We start from the raw sequence: 19,522 nt of genomic DNA, 5'->3' as shown, positions 1-19,522 counted from the left end.
CCCTCCTCCCTCCCTCCTCTCTGTTCTGTCAGTGTTCTCACACTCAGGGTTGGACTTTTACAACTCTGATGATTGATCTGCTCTGTCATTATGAGGTTGTATAAACCTACACACCTGATCACAACCAGGACTGGAAGCGGGTGTGAGAACCACTTGACACACACACACACTTAAGCAAAAAACACACAAGTAAAATGTTTATTTTGTCAGCTGGAGGGTGTTAAGACCTGTCAGGAATACCTGCAGTTCCTCCTTCCAGAGAGGAAGAGAGAGAGAGGAGAGAGGAAGAGGAGGAGGGAGGAGAGGGAGAGAGTAGAGAGAGAGAGTAGTCGGTCTGAAGGTATTCTTCCTAGGATCTCCTCAACATGACCAAACTGAAGCTGAGGCAGAACAGGTAGAAGGGGCTGGAGAACTACAAGCTTCATCAAGTCCCAAATTTCACATGATTTGTCACAACTCCAGTTCTCTGATTGGCTGATTTCACAACTTGCTCTCCAGCGGCTCCGCCCCCTCACCAGTGGGCTGTTTAACTCCTGGGGCATCTTCCTGAGTGCCTGATGGAAAGACCACAGTTACACACCTGCCAACATGTGTGTTTGTCCGTTCTCACCCTCCCTCTGAGAGTGTGTGTGTCCTTACGTTACCTCTGTGTGTGTGTGTATGTGTCTGAGAGTGTGTGTGTCCTCACGTTACCTCTGTGTGTGTGTGTATGTGTCTGAGAGTGTGTGTGTCCTCACGTTACCTCTGTGTGTGTGTGTATGTGTCTGAGAGTGTGTGTGTCCTCACGTTACCTCTGTGTGTGTGTGTGTGTGTGTGTGTGTGTGTATGTGTGTGTATGGTCTCACCCTCCCTCTGAGAGTGTGTGTGTCCTCACGTTACCTCTGTGTGTGTGTGTGTATGTGTCTGAGAGTGTGTGTGTCCTCACGTTACCTCTGTGTGTGTGTGTGTGTGTCTGAGAGTGTGTGTGTCCTCACGTTACCTCTGTGTGTGTGTGTATGTGTCTGAGAGTGTGTGTGTCCTCACGTTACCTCTGTGTGTGTGTGTATGTGTGTGTGTGTGTATGTGTGTGTGTGTGTGTGTATGTGTGTGTATGGTCTCACCCTCCCTCTGAGAGTGTGTGTTTTCATGTGTCCTCACCTTCCAATCATTGTTGCTTTAAGTGTGTGTTCGTACGTACTTTCATCCTCCCTTCTTGTCAGTGTGTGTGTGTGTGTATGTGTGTTAGTGTGCAGTCCTCACCCTCAGTGTGTCTGTGCAGCAGTCTGGGTCCAGCCAGTCCGATCCCCAGCGCTCCAACAGGAGCTGTGGTGAGGATGGCTAGAACCGCCACCGTCAGAACATCCAGACCCAACTTCACCAGAACCTCGTCTCCCTCCACACGAGCCATGTCCAGGGCAGCAGAACCTATGGCTGCCTGGAAGACACACACACACACGGTCAGATAAATGTAGCCTAACAAAACTTAGTTTAGCTTCCCCACCTTCACACACACTCTTACCTGGACAGTAGCTTTGGGAAGCCAGGCCACAGAGATGAAGATCTTCTCCTTCAGGGTGAACCCTCCAAAGTGAACCAGGAGGAAGGTAGCCAGAAGACGAACCAGCAGGCCTGTACAGAGACAGGCCATCCCCAAGCCTGGAGACAGAGGTCATCAGCCTTGATCCTCCTCCACATGAGACGTGCTTGTAGTGAAGGTAACATGTCTTACCCACAGTGTTGGGGTCCAGAGTGGACACAGTGATCTCTGCTCCGATCAGTCCGAACAGCAGAGGCTGGAAGATATCCCATGCTCTCCCCACCATCGCTGCTACTGGGGCCTGGGTAGAGGACACACACTTGAGAAACACACTTGATGACCGCAGCACAGAGCCTGGTCCTGATAGCCAGCACCCTCACCTTGTCCTGCCCCCAGCCCAGGGCTGCCAGGAAGGCCATGACCAGGGTACACAGCCCCCCAGCTCCAGAAAACCCTGCTACATGACTCCCAAACACGGAGAAGACAGACAGACCCAGCAGCATCACGCAGCGCCTCAACACCAAGTCCTCCTGCACACAGAGAGAGAGGGAGAGAGAGAGAGGGAGAGAGAGAGAGAGAGAGAGAGAGGGAGGGAGAGGTTTATATCAACAGATCAACTGTGGAGAGCAGAAAGTGTAGCTGATGTGTTTTCTAGCATCGGAAAATGGGGATTCTAATCAAACCAAACATACAGGCACACACACTACACACACACACAGACACACACACACACACAGACACACACACAGACACACACACACACACACACACACACACACACAGGGGTTTTTCTGGACCTGATCATTGCTTGGGAAGAAGCAGATGAATATTCCCAGCAGGAGTCCGACCACCGTACCGCCCAAGACTTCTAACAGGCCCTTCAGGATGTTCATCCAGGTGGAACCTGCAGGGATGCAGAGCATGATACAGCTTAGATTAGGATCCGGAGTTCACACATTCATTGAGTTCACTCCCTGTGCTTTGGGTTCCCTCCGCAAAGAATCAAATGGAAAGAACCTCAATAAAAACATGCAGAACAGATTTCTCTCCTGCCCATGTCCCTGGTTAGTGGAGCACTTGGACATGAAGGCCCCCATCGCCTTGATGGCTTTTAACCAGAGCTGGCAAAAGTACACACATCCTTCACTCGAGTACAAGTACAGATACTCATGTTTAAAAATACTCTGGTGAAAGTTGAAGTACTGACTACACTTTTTCACTCAAGTTCAAGTAAAGAAGTATGGGCTCTGAAATGTACTTAAGTAAAAAGTAGCCATTACTAATACCTGTTGGACCGTACATCATATTAATAATATAAATTAATACAAAAAGACACTACAGATGCAGACTTTTTTCCAAAATATTTTTTCATCCTGTAGATACTTTTTTTTCAAAAATATTTTTTCAACGTTTCAAAATCTTTTTTTATTTTATTTTTTCAACCTTTGGAATTTTAGTTTTCAACCAGATTTTTTCAACCAGATTTTTTCAACCAGATTTTTTCAACCAGATTTTTTCAACCAGATTTTTTCAACCAGATTTTTTCAACCAGATTTTTTCAACCAGATTTTTTCAACCAGATTTTTTCAACCAGATTTTTTCAAACAGATTTTTTCAAACAGATTTTTTCAAACAGATTTTTTCAAACAGATTTTTTCAAACAGATTTTTTCAAACAGATTTTTTCAAACAGATTTTTTCAAACAGATTTTTTCAAACAGATTTTTTCAAACAGATTTTTTCAAACAGATTTTTTCAAACAGATTTTTTCAAACAGATTTTTTCAAACAGATTTTTTCAAACAGATTTTTTCAAACAGATTTTTTCAAACAGATTTTTTCAAACAGATTTTTTCAAACAGATTTTTTCAAACAGATTTTTTCAAACAGATTTTTTCAAACAGATTTTTTCAAACAGATTTTTTCAAACAGATTTTTTCAAACAGATTTTTTCAAACAGATTTTTTCAAACAGATTTTTTCAAACAGATTTTTTCAAACAGATTTTTTCAAACAGATTTTTTCAAACAGATTTTTTCAAACAGATTTTTTCAAACAGATTTTTTCAAACAGATTTTTTCAAACAGATTTTTTCAAACAGATTTTTTCAAACAGATTTTTTCAAACAGATTTTTTCAAACAGATTTTTTCAAACAGATTTTTTCAAACAGATTTTTTCAAACAGATTTTTTCAAACAGATTTTTTCAAACAGATTTTTTCAAACAGATTTTTTCAAACTATAGAATTTTTTTTTAAACTTGTTTTTCGAAAATATGTTTTCAACCTTTGGAAACTTTTCTCAAAAGATTATTTTTGACCCCACAATACTAGCTACAATACTCTTATCCTCCATTCCTTCTAAAACGTCAGTGACAAACTTTCGCTACAAGCGTAAAAAATGTGCATTACAGATTGCGATTATTTACAGTTTAAAATGGTTTTATTAAAGTCAAATGAATCTACAGGTATCGCCTTTGTTTGTCCAAATTGTTTTCATTTCATCAAATTGTATAAATAATATCTAGTTCACCTAGACAATTTAGATTTGAAGTATACCTTAGAAGGCAATAGGATAGCTTAGCTTAGCATAGCATACAAAATAGGATAGCTTAGGATAGCATATTGGAGTGTAATATATGCAGTACCGGTCATAGCACATTTGGCGCCCTAGGCAAGATTTATCACCAGCACCCACCCCCGAACGGGAGCGCAAATCGGGGCCCCGCCCCCCAACCACAACACGGACAAATATGACGTGGCGCCCTCTGCTGGTAGTGTGGGACAGTTAATTAATTGATGCACTTGGGAAAATGACGCCCCCCTCTTCATGCCGCCCTCGGCGGCTGCCTATGTTGTCTATAGGAAGGACCGGCACTGGAATATATGATATCTCATATATTATTGTTGCTTGCTTTTTCCACAGGTACACTCTTGCACTTTTGAGGTTCTTGCTGTTTAATTGTAACTTGTCTAACTACATGCTCTTATGGTTCTTCCCTTTGGGATTTATTTGGTTTCACAATGTATGCTTCATGTGTGGCTACCCGCAATGTTTGGGGCTATCTCGTTGTTATGATCAGCAACCTATTCACTTTTGTAAAGCTCTCTCTTGGAAGTCGCTTTGGATAAAAGCGCCTGCTGAATGCAAAAATGTAAATATAAATATCTCAGCATAGCATAGAGTAGTGTAAAATAGGATAGCTTGGCATGGCATCACATTTAAATATTTACCTTTTGAGAAAGCCACACCCAGGCAGGTGGTGAAGCCAGTGATGGCCAGGACGTCGTCAAAACTCCCAGCAGCCATCAGGAGGGTGGGGATGCCTTTCAGCACCCCATAACCATCCTTCTGTAGAAGCAACATGGAGGGAACCACCACTGCTGGAGACACAGCGCTCAGGACAAACCTGGAGACACAGAGACAGAACACACCTGGAGACACAGGGACAGAACACACCTGGAGACACAGGGACAGAACACACCTGGAGACACAGGGACAGAACACACCTGGAGACACAGGGACAGAACACACCTGGAGACACAGGAGACAGAACACACCTGGAGACACAGGGACAGAACACACCTGGAGACACAGGGACAGAACACACCTGGAGACACAGGGACAGAACACACCTGGAGACACAGGGACAGAACACACCTGGAGACACAGGGACAGAACACACCTGGAGACACAGGGACAGAACACACCTGGAGACACAGGGACAGAACACACCTGGAGACACAGGGACAGAACACACCTGGAGACACAGAGACAGAACACACCTGGAGACACAGGGGACACACCTGGAGACACAGGGACAGAACACACCTGGAGACACAGAGACAGAACACACCTGGAGACACAGGGACAGAACACACCTGGAGACACAGGGACAGAACACACCTGGAGACACAGGGACAGAACACACCTGGAGACACAGGGACAGAACACACCTGGAGACACAGGGGACACACCTGGAGACACAGGGACAGAACACACCTGGAGACACAGGGACAGAACACACCTGGAGACACAGGGACAGAACACACCTGGAGACACAGGGACAGAACTCGGTGAAGTTCAGTCCTAAACAACAGCCAGACTTGACTCACCCCAGGATGAAGCCCCATACCCAGGGGAGCCCCATGAGGAAGTGAGACACCACTGCAACTGTGCAGGCCTCCACTGTACAGGGTCCTACTGCCACACGCAAACACACCGCTTTCAGCCTCCGCAGAGCCTACACACAAACACACACTCAGAACTGGCCCTCATCGTTGCTCAGGCCCCTGTTGGGAAGTGGTCTGTGTGTGTGAAGTATTTCTAGTTGTAGTACCGTAGGGTCCAGTCCTAATCCAGCACGGGTCAATATGATGGCCAGTGCGATGTTCCTCAGAGCAGCAGACCATGTTTGGTCGATGTACACCGCATCAGTTACATAGGGAACATTACGCAGCACTAATCCAGCCAGCAACATCCCTGTCACACACATACACACAATTCAGAACATTGGTTCTAAAATGGTGTTTCCATTGAGTATTCCAGTGTAGTTGGTGGAACATACCAAGTAGAGGAGGGAAGGGGGGGAGAGTGGGCAGCTTGATCATCCCCACCAGGTTGCCCCCACACACAGCACAGAGGAACAAGATCACTACACCAAACAGCTTCCCTCCAGGCAGACACTCTCTCTGGGTGATGGACCACACCACCCCGAACAGCAACGCTAGCAGACATGCTGCAGGGATGAAGCAACGGGTGACACATCCTGACTAAGCATTTAATTACAAACACAATGGTTTAATCATTGATACTCACACTCCCTGTTGCACACATTTCCACACACATATACCCCAGATATACATACGTAAACACAGACACACACCTTTGGTGATGACTTGAGCCAGCAAGCCCTGAGGTCTAGGACATCTTTGTCTCAGGTTGTTACAACAGGAACAGGAGGAGGAAGAGTCGGCCATGGTCATCCTCACCTAGACACTCACACACAATCTTTCATTTGACCTGACATGCCTGACCACAGTTCCAACCTGACTCCACCAACATCAACATTTCCAACAGAGAGTTACCTGCTGCAGGGAGAACGTCCAGGTCCTTCTAGAACTCTGTAGGAGAGTGTGGAGCCCAGTGTGGGAGTTCTTCTTCTCAGCTTCAGTCCCCTGCTTCCTTCTCCTTCCCACTCTCTCTGTCTACCCCTGCATGGTGTGTGTCTCTCCAGCAGCTTGCACTTTACTCTTGACAAAGATCACGCCTGCTTTTCCATTCTCCCAGAGTGTGTGTGGTTGTGTGTCATGTGTGTCAGGTATGTGTGAGAATAAGAGAGAGAATGGACTTTGTACCCCCTCTATCCCTCTCCCTCCCCCCTCTTTCCTCCCTCTCTCCCTCCCCCCTCTCTCCCTCCCCTCTCTCCCTCCCTCCTCTCTCCCTCCCTCCTCTCTCCCTCCCCCCTCTCTCCCTCCCTCCTCTCTCCCTCCCCCCTCTCTCCCTCCCCCCTCTCTTCCTCCCCCTCTCTCCCTCTCTCCCTCCCTCCTCTCTCCATCCCCTCTCTCCCTCCCCCCTCTCTCCCTCCCCTCTCTCCCTCCCTCCTCTCTCCCTCCCCCCTCTCTCCCTCCCTCCTCTCTCCCTCCCCCTCTCTCTCCCCTCTCTCCCTCCCTCCTCTCTCCCTCCCCCTCTCTCCCTCCCCCCTCTCTCCCTCCCTCCTCTCTCCCTCCCTCCTCTCTCCCTCTCCCCTCTCTCCCTCCCCTCTCTCCCTCCCTCCTCTCTCCCTCCCCCCTCTCTCCCTCCCCCCTCTCTCCCCCTCTCCCTCCCTCCTCTCTCCCTCCTCCCTCTCTCCCTCCCCCCTCTCTCCCCCCTCTCTCCCCCCCTCCTCTCTCCCTTCCCCCTCTCTCCCTCCCCCCTCTCTCCACCCTCTCTCCCTCCCTCTTCTCTCCCTCCCCCCTCTCTCCCTCCCCCCTCTCCCTCCTCCCTCCTCTCTCTCTCCCTCCTCTCTTCCTCCCCCCTCTCTCCCTCCCCCCTCCTCTCTCCCTCCTCCCTCCTCTCTCCCTCCCTCCTCTCTTCCTCCCCCCTCTCTCCCTCCCCCCTCTCCCTTCTCCCTCCTCTCTCCCTCCCCCCTCTCCCTCCTCCCTCCTCTCTCCCTCCCCCCTCTCCCTCCCTCCTCCCTCCCTCCTCTCTGTTCTGTCAGTGTTCTCACACTCAGGGTTGGACTTTTACAACTCTGATGATTGATCTGCTCTGTCATTAAGAGGTTTGTATAAACCTACACACCTCATCACAAACAGGAACATAAGCTGGACTATTAACACATACATACACCCACATACACACTCGTGCATACATCTACACAAACACACACACACACACACAGACACACACACAAACGCACAGATTGAGTGACACTTTTATTGTTCTATATATCAGCTGCAGTATATCAACCCCTGTCAGGCTCACTGTGAATAAGTTCCTCTTTACAGAGACAGGAGAAGACAGAGAGAGAGGGATGGAGGAAGAGAGGGATGGAGGAAGAGAGGGATGGAGGGAGAGAGGGAAGTAGGGAGAGAGGGATGGAGGGAGGGAGGGATAGAGGGAGAGAGGGATGGAGGAAGAGAGAGAGAGGGAGGGAGGGAGGGATAGAGGGAGAGAGGGATGGAGGGAGGGAGGGAGGGATAGAGGGAGAGAGGGATGGAGGAAGAGAGAGAGAGGGAGGGAGAGGTCTGAAGGTATTCTCTGTCCAGCTTTGTCCATCCAGAGCAGCGATGGAACACACCCTGCTTCCTGGTAGAAGTGGCTGGAGACAGGAAAAACGACAGCTTCACTAGAACTACAAGTCCCAAATATCATGTGACTTCAAACCACTGCTGGTCTCTGATTTGCTGATTTCACATCCTGCTCTCTGCCGGTTCCATTCCCTCAGCAGCGGGGTCCTCAGACACTCCTGGGGCGTCTTCCTGAGTGCCTGACAGAAAGACCAGAGTTACACACCTGATAATGTGTGTGTGTATGTGTGTTAGTGTGCAGTCCTCACCCTCAGTGTGTCTGTGAAGCAGTCTGGGTCCAGCCAGTCCGATCCCCAGCGCTCCAACAGGAGCTGTGGTGAGGATGGCTAGAACCGCCACCGTCAGAACATCCAGACCCAACTTCACCAGAACCTCGTCTCCCTCCACACGAGCCATGTCCAGGGCAGCAGAACCTATGGCTGCCTGGAAGACACACACACACACGGTCAGATAAATGTAGCCTAACAAAACTTAGTTTAGCTTCCCCACCTTCACACACACTCTTACCTGGACAGTAGCTTTGGGAAGCCAGGCCACAGAGATGAAGATCTTCTCCTTCAGGGTGAACCCTCCAAAGTGAACCAGGAGGAAGGTAGCCAGAAGACGAACCAGCAGGCCTGTACAGAGACAGGCCATCCCCAAGCCTGGAGACAGAGGTCATCAGCCTTGATCCTCCTCCACATGAGACGTGCTTGTAGTGAAGGTAACATGTCTTACCCACAGTGTTGGGGTCCAGAGTGGACACAGTGATCTCTGCTCCGATCAGTCCAAACAGCAGAGGCTGGAAGATATCCCATGCTCTCCCCACCATCGCTGCTACTGGGGCCTGGGTAGAGGACACACACTTGAGAAACACACTTGATGACCGCAGCACAGAGCCTGGTCCTGATAGCCAGCACCCTCACCTTGTCCTGCCCCCAGCCCAGGGCTGCCAGGAAGGCCATGACCAGGGTACACAGCCCCCCAGCTCCAGAAAACCCTGCTACATGACTCCCAAACACGGAGAAGACAGACAGACCCAGCAGCATCATGCAGCGCCTCAACACCAAGTCCTCCTGCACACAGAGAGAGAGAGGGAGAGAGAGAACCAAGGTTTGTCCCCAGTGTGGTGCTAACACCATGTAGGCCTAACCGCAATCTCACTCCCGCACACAGTGCAGACCCATACCTGGTCTTTGCTGGGGAAGAGCTGTAGGAAGACTCCTAGGACTGCCCCTGCAGCTGAGCCCCCAAGCACCTCCAGCACACCATGACCCATGTTATACCATGCCGATCCTGAAGGGGGAGATAGAAGCCATGATAACAATGTCAACAATGCTGCAGAGTGGCCACTGTGTGTGTGTGTAGGTGTGTGTGTGTGTGTGTGTAGGTGAGTGTGTAGGTGTGTGTTACCTGAAGCAAAAGCCACACCCAGGCAGGTGGTGAAGCCAGTGATGGCCAGGACGTCGTCAAAACTCCCAGCAGCCATCAGGAGGGTGGGGATGCCTTTCAGCACCCCATAACCATCCTTCTGTAGAAGCAACATGGAGGGAACCACCACTGCTGGAGACACAGCGCTCAGGACAAACCTGGAGACACAGAGACAGAACACACCTGGAGACACAGGGACAGAACACACCTGGAGACACAGGGACAGAACACACCTGGAGACACAGGGACAGAACACACCTGGAGACACAGGGACAGAACACACCTGGAGACACAGGGACAGAACACACCTGGAGACACAGGGACAGAACACACCTGGAGACACAGGGACAGAACACACCTAGAGACACAGGGACAGAACACACCTGGAGACACAGGGACAGAACACACCTGGAGACACAGGGACAGAACACACCTGGAGACACAGGGACAGAACACACCTGGAGACACAGGGACAGAACACACCTGGAGACACAGGGACAGAACACACCTGGAGACACAGGGACAGAACACACCTGGAGACACAGGGGACAGAACACACCTGGAGACACAGGGACAGAACACACCTGGAGACACAGGGACAGAACACACCTGGAGACACAGGGACAGAACACACCTGGAGACACAGGGGACACACCTGGAGACACAGGGACAGAACACACCTGGAGACACAGGGACAGAACACACCTGGAGACACAGGGACAGAACACACCTGGAGACACAGGGACAGAACACACCTGGAGACACAGGGACAGAACACACCTGGAGACACAGGAGACAGAACACACCTGGAGACACAGGGACAGAACACACCTGGAGACACAGGGACAGAACACACCTGGAGACACAGGGACAGAACACACCTGGAGACACAGGGACAGAACACACCTGGAGACACAGGGACAGAACACACCTGGAGACACAGGGACAGAACACACCTGGAGACACAGGGACAGAACACACCTGGAGACACAGGGGACAGAACACACCTGGAGACACAGGGACAGAACCCCCCTTCGAGACACAGGGACAGAACACACCTGGAGACACAGGGACAGAACACACCTGGAGACACAGGGGACACACCTGGAGACACAGAGACAGAACACACCTGGAGACACAGGGGACACACCTGGAGACACAGGGACAGAACACACCTGGAGACACAGGGGACACACCTGGAGACACAGGGACAGAACACACCTGGAGACACAGGGGACACACCTGGAGACACAGGGACAGAACACACCTGGAGACACAGGGACAGAACCCCCCTTCGAGACACAGGGACAGAACACACCTGGAGACACAGGGACAGAACACACCTGGAGACACAGGGGACACACCTGGAGACACAGAGACAGAACACACCTGGAGACACAGGGGACACACCTGGAGACACAGGGACAGAACACACCTGGAGACACAGGGGACACACCTGGAGACACAGGGACAGAACACACCTGGAGACACAGGGGACACACCTGGAGACACAGGGACAGAACACACCTGGAGACACAGGGACAGAACTCGGTGAAGTTCAGTCCTAAACAACAGCCAGACTTGACTCACCCCAGGATGAAGCCCCATACCCAGGGGAGCCCCATGAGGAAGTGAGACACCACTGCAACTGTGCAGGCCTCCACTGTACAGGGTCCTACTGCCACACGCAAACACACCGCTTTCAGCCTCCGCAGAGCCTACACACAAACACACACTCAGAACTGGCCCTCATCGTTGCTCAGGCCCCTGTTGGGAAGTGGTCTGTGTGTGTGAAGTATTTCTAGTTGTAGTACCGTAGGGTCCAGTCCTAGTCCAGCACGGGTCAATATGATGGCCAGTGCGATGTTCCTCAGAGCAGCAGACCATGTTTGGTCGATGTACACCGCATCAGTTACATAGGGAACATTACGCAGCACTAATCCAGCCAGCAACATCCCTGTCACACACATACACACAATTCAGAACATTGGTTTTAAAATGGTGTTTCCATTGAGTATTCCAGTGTAGTTGGTGGAACATACCAAGTAGAGGAGGGAAGGGGGGGAGAGTGGGCAGCTTGACCATCCCCACCAGGTTGCCCCCACACACAGCACAGAGGAACAAGATCACTACACCAAACAGCTTCCCTCCAGGCAGACACTCTCTCTGGGTGATGGACCACACCACCCCGAACAGCAACGCTAGCAGACATGCTGCAGATAAGCACACACACACACTTCATTGTTGGTTTTGCCCGTGCTGCTGGTGATGATGCTGGTGAGGAAGATGTTACCTGCAGTGATGATGCTGGCCAGCAGCCCTGAGGGACGCCAGTATCTGATAGCAGGGAGCCAGGGGGCGGAGCCAGAAGCATCCTTTATGATGTCACACTGCATTCCATCTCCCTTGGTGCCTTGCAGCTGTGCTTCCCTGCTCGTCTATGTAAACAGAAGTGTCCTTTCAACAAGTTTATTTACAATACACCCACTTTAAAATAAACTACAAGTCCTAAATTATTTACAGCAATCACCTACAAGCTCTGAATTGTTTACATTGATGTACTGGACATTTTAAATTCATTTACAAAAGTCAAAGTAAAAGTTGTTAGGAGTTCTGTGTCAGTAAACATGTAGACCTATACTAACACTGGGAGAAGTCTCAGATCATTACTGCTGGATGGATGACTTGGATGAAATGGATGAAAAAGGTCATGTCTGTTCTACAAGGTTCTGAGCGTTTTAGAAGGTTCAAGTGTGTTCCAGAAGGTTCTGGTTTACATACCCCTATGTCTCTCTCTTCTGTGCCCTCCTTCATCCGACAGTACGGCTGGCTCCCTTCAAACTCCATCCCTGCTTGACACGCTCCCGCCTGTAGCACACACACACAGGCTGTTCACAGTGGACTCTGAGCATCAGAAACTGGGATCTCTGTTAGCAGCTGATACTCACTGCTACCAGCACACTCATCTGACACACACACACACAGCCTGGTGTGGTGTGTGAGTCAGATGAGTGTGTGTGTGTGTGTGAGTGTGTGTCACTGAGGTGACCGTCCTGTCATTTACCAATGTGACAGGACAACTCAGTAAAACCCTGGTATTATCTCTCTGTCACCTCTCCCCCTCAGACTCACACACACACGCTCCCTCACACACAGACAGAGACACACACTCAACCCCCCACCTCCACACACACGCACACACAGAGGTTAATAACCTGCTTCTCTTCTGTACCATCAACAAGACCAATCCCTGGTCTACCCAACCACACTGACCCGGTGTGTGTGTGTGTGTGAGTCTGAGACAGAGTACTTAGGACAGTGGGCAGTGTGTACACATTGTGTATATATTCCTATACAAAGAAAAAGAAAGAAGTAGAGATCAAGAGAGAGAAAGAGGGGGGGAGACAGGGAGAGACTTTGTCATGGATACTGAAGAGCTCTTTATATCAACTTTATTTATGTTATATTTCCACTTAAGAAAGAAAGGTACTAGTCACTCTGTGTCACTCCTCTTTCCCGCCCCCCCCCCCCATTACAGCACCTCTGCTCACTGGAAAAAGAGACAGATAGGCTGAGAGAGAGGAGAGAAAGAGAAATAGAGACAGATGGGGAGAGAGAGGAGAGAGAGAAGGGAGAGTGAGAAGGAAGAGAGAGAGAGAAGGAAGAGAGAGAGAGAAGGAAGAGAGAGAGAGGAGAAAGAGAGAGAGAGAAGGAAGAGAGAGAGAGGAGAGAGAGAAGGGAGAGTGAGAAGGGAGAGAGAGAGAGAAGGAAGAGAGAGAGACAAGGAAGAGAGAGAGGAGAGAACATATCTGTTCCTCTCTCTATCCTTCCATTTCTTCCTCTTCCAAACCTTCCCTCCTCCCGTGTTCTCACCCACACGGGATGGCAAAGGAAGAGAGGGAGAAGGGAGAGGCAGAGTTAGTGTTTGGCATGGAAAGGTAACCTGGGTTCCTTAACATAAACCAAAGATGACTCTCTCTCTGTATCATACACACACACACACACACACACGCACACACACACATTAGAACACACACACACGCAGACACACACACATTAGCACACACACACACTAATCGTTGGCATAGACATTGTGCCTTGTTTGGCTCTGCACTTCTCTTTTTGTAAATATTCTGCCACCCTCCGTCCTGACACAGACCAGACATGACACACACAGACACACACACAGACACACACACAGACACACACACAGACACACACACAGACACACACACAGACATACACACACACAGGATCCAACATCAGATCTAGTTTGGTGATATTCCTTTATTATTGCACACAGCTGTAATATCATCTTCATAGTAACCAAATAAAAAATCTACTTAATCAACACAGACTCACACAAACATTCACAGATAGTAAAACACAGTTATTATATAGATACAGAAGAAAAAATAAACGTTCTTATATTTACATTAAGGCATGCAATAAGAAAGATGCTTTGAGGGAAGGTTACAACCCTAACCCTTGCTGGTTTGTGATGGAGGATAACCCCGCTGGTTTGTGATGGAGGATAACCCCGCTGGTTTGTGATGGAGGATAACCCTGCTGGTTTGTGATGGAGGATAACCCTGCTGGTTTGTGATGGAGGATAACCTTGCTGGTTTGTGATGGAGGATAACCTTGCTGGTTTGTGATGGAGGATAACCCTGCTGGTTTGTGATGGAGGATAACCTTGCTGGTTTGTGATGGAGGATAACCTTGCTGGTTTGTGATGGAGGATAACCTTGCTGGTTTGTGATGGAGGATAACCCTGCTGGTTTGTGATGGAGGATAACCCTGCTGGTTTGTGATGGAGGATAACCCTGCTGGTTTGTGATGGAGGATAACCTTGCTGGTTTGTGATGGAGGATAACCTTGCTGGTTTGTGATGGAGGATAACCCTGCTGGTTTGTGATGGAGGATAACCTTGCTGGTTTGTGATGGAGGATAACCTTGCTGGTTTGTGATGGAGGATAACCCCGCGGGTTTGTGATGGAGGATAACCCCGCTGGTTTGTGATGGAGGATAACCCTGCTGGTTTGTGATGGAGGATAACCTTGCTGGGATACAACTTCACATACGACCAGCATGTTTGTGTGTGTTACGTGTGTTACTTTGTGTGTTACTTTGTGTGTGTGAGTGTGTTTGTGTGTGGGTGTGTGTTATGTGTGTGAGTGTGCGTGTGTGTTTATGTGTGTGTTTATGTGTGACCCTCCGGTGACTTCCAGGTAAGAGGCTGAGGCTCTGTGGTTGCCATGGTTTGCTGGTGTAGTGGTACCAGCGTTGCCATGGAGACCAACACCTGTGTTAACCAGCCTATTGCCATGGTGATACAGCCCGCTGGTCAGGCTGCCATGGCGACTGGAGGCAGAGCTCTTCCTGCGGCGGTCGCCAGGGTCACATGACTCCATCCTGGTAACATACATGCTGCTCTGGCGGTTGGCGTGGCAACGGGCAGAACGCAGTTCCATCCTGTCGTGCTCCGAAAGAGAGACGCAGGGACACCAGCGTAGCACACATTTAAACCCTGCACGGAACCTACACACACACACAGGGCTGTATGTTACACTCTGAGGGTGTATAAACCACCAGTGGAGGAAGCAGCAGTAGATGACAGGGTTGTGTGTGTGTGTGTACCGGTGGTTGAGGCAGCAGTAGATGACAGGGTTGTACATAGCAGAGCTCATGGCCGTCCAGACGACTGACAGGTACACCTGCTGCACCGCCCTCTTCCTGGTCAGGTCGCTACGGAGACCAACTACCACGAAGTACAGGTGGTATGGCAGCCAGCACACAGAGAACGTCAACACCACAATGACCATCATCTTCACCACCTAGCACACACACACAGGAAACACACACAGAGAACGTCAACACCACAATGACCATCGTCTTCACCACCTAGCACACACACACAGTAAACACACACATATGAACACACACACAGTAAACATGTGTACACGTCCACACACACATTTCCAATAATTCCTGTAGACTGTGTGTGTGTGTACCTTCCTCTGTGTGTGTGTGTGTGTGTGTGTGTGTACCTTCCTCTGTGTGTGTGTATCTTCCTCTGTGTGTGTGTGTGTGTGTGTGTACCTTCCTCTGTGTGTGTGTGTGTGTGTGTGTACCTTCCACTGTGTGTGTGTGTGTGTGTGTGTGTGTGTGTACCTTCCTCTGTGTGTGTGTATCTTCCTCTGTGTGTGTGTGTGTGTGTGTGTACCTTCCTCTGTGTGTGTGTGTGTGTGTGTGTACCTTCCTCTGTGTGTGTGTGTGTGTGTGTGTGTGTGTGTGTGTACCTTCCTCTGTGTGTGTGTGTGTATCTTCCTCTGTGTGTGTGTGTGTGTGTGTGTATCTTCCTCTGTGTGTGTGTGTGTGTGTGTGTACCTTCCTCTGTGTGTGTGTGTGTGTGTGTGTGTATCTTCCTCTGTGTGTGTGTGTGTGTGTGTGTATCTTCCTCTGTGTGTGTGTGTGTGTGTGTGTATCTTCCTCTGTGTGTGTGTGTGTATCTTCCTCTGTGTGTGTGTGTGTGTGTGTGTATCTTCCTCTGTGTGTGTGTGTGTATCTTCCTCTGTGTGTGTGTGTGTGTGTGTGTGTGTGTGTGTACTTTCCTCTGTGTGTGTGTGTACCTTCCTCTGTGTGTGTGTGTGTATCTTCCTCTGTGTGTGTGTGTGTACCTTCCTCTGTGTGTGTGTGTGTAGGTGTGTATCTTCCTCTGTGTGTGTGTGTGTGTGTGTGTATCTTCCTCTGTGTGTGTGTGTGTATCTTCCTCTGTGTGTGTGTGTGTGTGTGTGTATCTTCCTCTGTGTGTGTGTGTGTATCTTCCTCTGTGTGTGTGTGTGTGTGTGTGTGTGTGTGTACTTTCCTCTGTGTGTGTGTGTACCTTCCTCTGTGTGTGTGTGTGTGTGTGTGTATCTTCCTCTGTGTGTGTGTGTGTGTACCTTCCTCTGTGTGTGTGTGTGTGTGTGTGTGTGTGTGTGTACCTTCCTCTGTGTGTGTGTGTGTGTGTATCTTCCTCTGTGTGTGTGTGTGTATCTTCCTCTGTGTGTGTGTATCTTCCTCTGTGTGTGTGTATCTTCCTCTATGTGTGTGTGTGTGTGTGTGTACCTTCCTCTATGTGTGTGTGTGTGTGTGTGTGTGTGTGTGTGTATCTTCCTCTGTGTGTGTGTGTGTGTACCTTCCTCTATGTGTGTGTGTGTGTGTGTGTGTGTGTGTGTGTGTGTGTACCTTCCTCTGTGTGTGTGTGTGTGTGTGTGTACCTTCCTCTGTGTGTGTGTGTGTGTGTATCTTCCTCTGTGTGTGTGTGTGTGTACCTTCCTCTATGTGTGTGTGTGTGTGTGTGTGTGTGTGTGTGTACCTTCCTCTGTGTGTGTGTGTGTGTGTATCTTCCTCTGTGTGTGTGTGTGTGTGTGTACCTTCCTCTTGGCGTGCAGCTGGTCAGAGTGGAGACCAGCCGAGTCCCCGGGGATGGCCCCGCCCCACAGCCTCCTGCCCACCAGGCTGTAGGCCACCCCCATCACCAGCAGGGGCAGCACATACACCAGCACCAGCACCAGCACGTGGTACCTGACCAGCACAGGAGACGTCTCACACACACACAGAGACAGACAGACCCATGTGTCCACGTATGTGCATGTGTGTATGTACGTGTTTGTATGGTGTGTGAATGTGTGTGTGGTGCGTGCGTGTGTGTGTGTGTGTGACTGACAGCAGTGCATGCTCAGCTCCCCGTGGCCAGGCCGTGTAGCAGACTGTTCTGTGTGGCTGCGTCACCGTGGTGGAGTACACACACAGTGGAGACGCCAGCGCCACCGCCACCGCCCAGATACACACCATCACCGCCACGGTTACTGTCACCGAGAGGCGTGGCTTCAGAGGGTTGATGATAGCCATGTACCTGGAGGTGTAGTCAGGACGTCAAACAAGTCAGGAAGTGTATCTGTGTATGTTTGTCTCCTATCTCTCTCTCCTCTCTCTTCAACTCTCTTTCCTGACTCTCTCCCTAACTCTCTCTCCCTCCTCTCTCTCTCTCTACATTTATTCATTTAGCAGACACTTTTATCCAAAGCGACTTCCAAGACAGAGCTTTACAAAAGTGCATAGGTCACTGATAATAACAACAAGATAGCCACAAAACATTGCGAGTGGCCAAAACATAAAGCATAAATTGTGAAAACCAAATAAGTGCCAAAGGGAAGAACCATAAGAGCATGCAGTTAAACAAGTTACATTTAAACAACATGAAACTCAAAAAGTGCAAGAGTGTACCTGTAGAAAAACAATCAACAGTAAAAATATTTCACAGCGAGTACAAGAATATAAATCTGTTACAACTAACCAACAAGAGCAACAAGTCTCTCAATAAGTCTATTTGATCCTGGAGGAAACTAACATCAGATCCAGCCAATCACCGGGCGCTCTTGAGCGCTGGGACCACCAGACGGTTGTCGGAAGAAGACCGTAGGTGGCGGGTGGGGGTGTAAGGCTGGAGGAGAGACTTGATGTAGTCGGGTGCAGTCCCGTTCAATGCTCACGAGCGCCCCGGTCCCAACACTAAGCTCTTCTCCTGTCTGGCCCCCCAACGGTGGAATCAACCCCACCTCCATCAGAGACACAGACTGTCTCCCCACTTTCAAGAAAAGGCTCAAGACTCTCCCTCCTCTGTCTGTAACTCTGTCTCCGTCCTCTCTCCCTAACTCTTTCTCTTTTCTCCTTAACTCTCTCTCTTCCTCTCTTTCTCAACCTAATTCTCTCCATTTCCCTCTCCTGTATAATCACTAAATTGCATGTTTAGGCTCCAGCATGACGTCAACCTAAAAAACGGTTAAGGCTCGTAGCTCGTGCGTAAAGCCGCACGGATGACCAAACGCCTACATATTGTTGATGAGAGCGAGCTGTCTTTCTTACCGGTCTACGGAGATGGCTGTCATTGTATGGATGCTGGCAAACATGGCCGTTACCGGGAAAAAGTTGTGGAACTTGCAGTACGCGCGGCCGAAGTACCAGTCACCATGCGCGGCGTACACAAAGTTCACGAGCGTGTTAAACGTCGCCATGGACACGTCCGCGAGAGCTAGGTTAAGCAAGAAGTAGTTGGTGACGGTCCGCATCCGTTTGTGCGCGAGAATGATCCATATAACGATTACATTTCCAAATACTGACACTATAAGCACTATACTGTACGCAACCGACCATATCGCCACCTGCCAAGCGGGCTGCGCAAACTGGTTGGTGTAGTTCCCGGTCAAATTCGAACTGTTTTTCCAACTCATTATCTCACGCTGAGTTTTCAATGTTCGTCGTTAGTAGCAGAGAGAAGCAGAGGTAGAGACAGATACGGAGACAGTGCGCCTAAAGCTAGGCTGCATTCATTGCGCACGCTGTCTGGCTCGTGTCATTGTCAAAGATGACTATGGCTCCAACACGAGCGGAGCTACCGGACCGATGACGCAAGTCCGCAAAAGACGAAGGAAGCTTTATCTTCTGTTAAAAAAATCTCTGTTTAACTTTCCTCCCCATCTTTCCCAGTCTTGTCTTCCTCACCGTATCCCCCTCCTCTATGTCCTCCTCCCCTCACCTCCTCCCCTCTCCTCAGTCCTCCTCTCTCTCCCTCCTCCCCTCCCCCTCCTCCCCTCTGCAGTCATACACCTTATGACAGCCTAACACACACACAGCACAGTTCAGTCCCATGCCCTTGCTCAAAGCAATGTCAAATGCACACACACACACACACACACAAAGATATCAGGGGATGTGTGGACAAAGTTTATTAGTCAGATACAAGATAGAAAGTTTAAACACTAACA

General features: G+C 49.5%; 3 protein-coding genes across 3 annotated transcripts; all 3 read right to left on the bottom strand.

The window, feature by feature from the left end:
- Window positions 1-170: 170 nt before the first annotated feature.
- LOC146221540 (sodium/hydrogen exchanger 9B2-like) lies at window positions 171-6,497 on the bottom strand. Its single transcript, XM_084691686.1, has 11 exons — window positions 6,398-6,497; window positions 6,080-6,250; window positions 5,852-5,994; window positions 5,628-5,755; window positions 4,746-4,921; window positions 2,314-2,420; window positions 1,897-2,046; window positions 1,709-1,817; window positions 1,499-1,635; window positions 1,240-1,414; window positions 171-554 (listed from the first exon to the last, which is right to left on the bottom strand). Exons 1-11 carry the CDS (start codon window positions 6,495-6,497, stop codon window positions 481-483), a joined length of 1,470 nt encoding a protein of 489 aa, XP_084547812.1. The 3' UTR covers window positions 171-480.
- A 1,898-nt stretch (window positions 6,498-8,395) lies between these two features.
- LOC146221539 (sodium/hydrogen exchanger 9B2-like) lies at window positions 8,396-12,560 on the bottom strand. Its single transcript, XM_084691691.1, has 12 exons — window positions 12,495-12,560; window positions 12,007-12,151; window positions 11,756-11,926; window positions 11,528-11,670; window positions 11,304-11,431; window positions 9,696-9,871; window positions 9,472-9,578; window positions 9,209-9,358; window positions 9,021-9,129; window positions 8,811-8,947; window positions 8,552-8,726; window positions 8,396-8,482 (listed from the first exon to the last, which is right to left on the bottom strand). The coding sequence occupies exons 1-12, from the start codon at window positions 12,558-12,560 to the stop codon at window positions 8,406-8,408; spliced, it is 1,584 nt and encodes a 527-aa protein (XP_084547817.1). The 3' UTR covers window positions 8,396-8,405.
- Window positions 12,561-13,982: 1,422 nt separating this feature from the next.
- On the bottom strand, window positions 13,983-19,236 carry LOC146221538 (neuromedin-K receptor-like). Its single transcript, XM_084691035.1, has 3 exons — window positions 17,132-19,236; window positions 15,354-15,550; window positions 13,983-15,254 (listed from the first exon to the last, which is right to left on the bottom strand). The coding sequence occupies exons 1-3, from the start codon at window positions 17,432-17,434 to the stop codon at window positions 14,879-14,881; spliced, it is 876 nt and encodes a 291-aa protein (XP_084547161.1). The 5' UTR covers window positions 17,435-19,236; the 3' UTR covers window positions 13,983-14,878.
- Between the last annotated feature and the right edge of the window lie 286 nt (window positions 19,237-19,522).

The sequence above is a fragment of the Hypomesus nipponensis genome, chromosome 25 (genome assembly GCF_054491055.1).
Source record: "Hypomesus nipponensis isolate SF chromosome 25, ASM5449105v1, whole genome shotgun sequence".
Taxonomy (NCBI): Eukaryota; Metazoa; Chordata; class Actinopteri; order Osmeriformes; family Osmeridae; genus Hypomesus; species Hypomesus nipponensis.
This window is presented reverse-complemented; position numbering and strand designations above follow the sequence as displayed.

Bases quoted from the DNA above. Each gene is read 5' to 3' on its own strand.
- LOC146221540 (XM_084691686.1), bottom strand. From the start codon at position 6,497: ATGACCATGGCCGACTCTTCCTCCTCCTGTTCCTGTTGTAACAACCTG. The intron at 5,756-5,851 runs GTACTACAACTA...GTTTGTGTGTAG, and splicing joins GATTAGGACTGGACCCTACG to GCTCTGCGGAGGCTGAAAGC. The intron at 2,047-2,313 runs GTCCAGAAAAAC...CTCTGTGTGCAG, and splicing joins TCTTCCCAAGCAATGATCAG to GAGGACTTGGTGTTGAGGCG.
- LOC146221538 (XM_084691035.1), bottom strand. From the start codon at position 17,434: ATGCACTGCTGTCAGTCACACACACACACACACGCACGCACCACACAC. The intron at 15,551-17,131 runs GTACACACACAC...TGTGTGTGCTAG, and splicing joins AGCTGCACGCCAAGAGGAAG to GTGGTGAAGATGATGGTCAT. The intron at 15,255-15,353 runs GTACACACACAC...GTGTGTGTGTAG, and splicing joins TACTGCTGCCTCAACCACCG to GTTCCGTGCAGGGTTTAAAT.
- LOC146221539 (XM_084691691.1), bottom strand. From the start codon at position 12,560: ATGGAGTTTGAAGGGAGCCAGCCGTACTGTCGGATGAAGGAGGGCACA. The intron at 11,671-11,755 runs GTATGTTCCACC...TGTGTGTGACAG, and splicing joins CCCCTTCCCTCCTCTACTTG to GGATGTTGCTGGCTGGATTA. The intron at 9,872-11,303 runs GTGAGTCAAGTC...CTGTGTCTCCAG, and splicing joins GTATGGGGCTTCATCCTGGG to GTTTGTCCTGAGCGCTGTGT.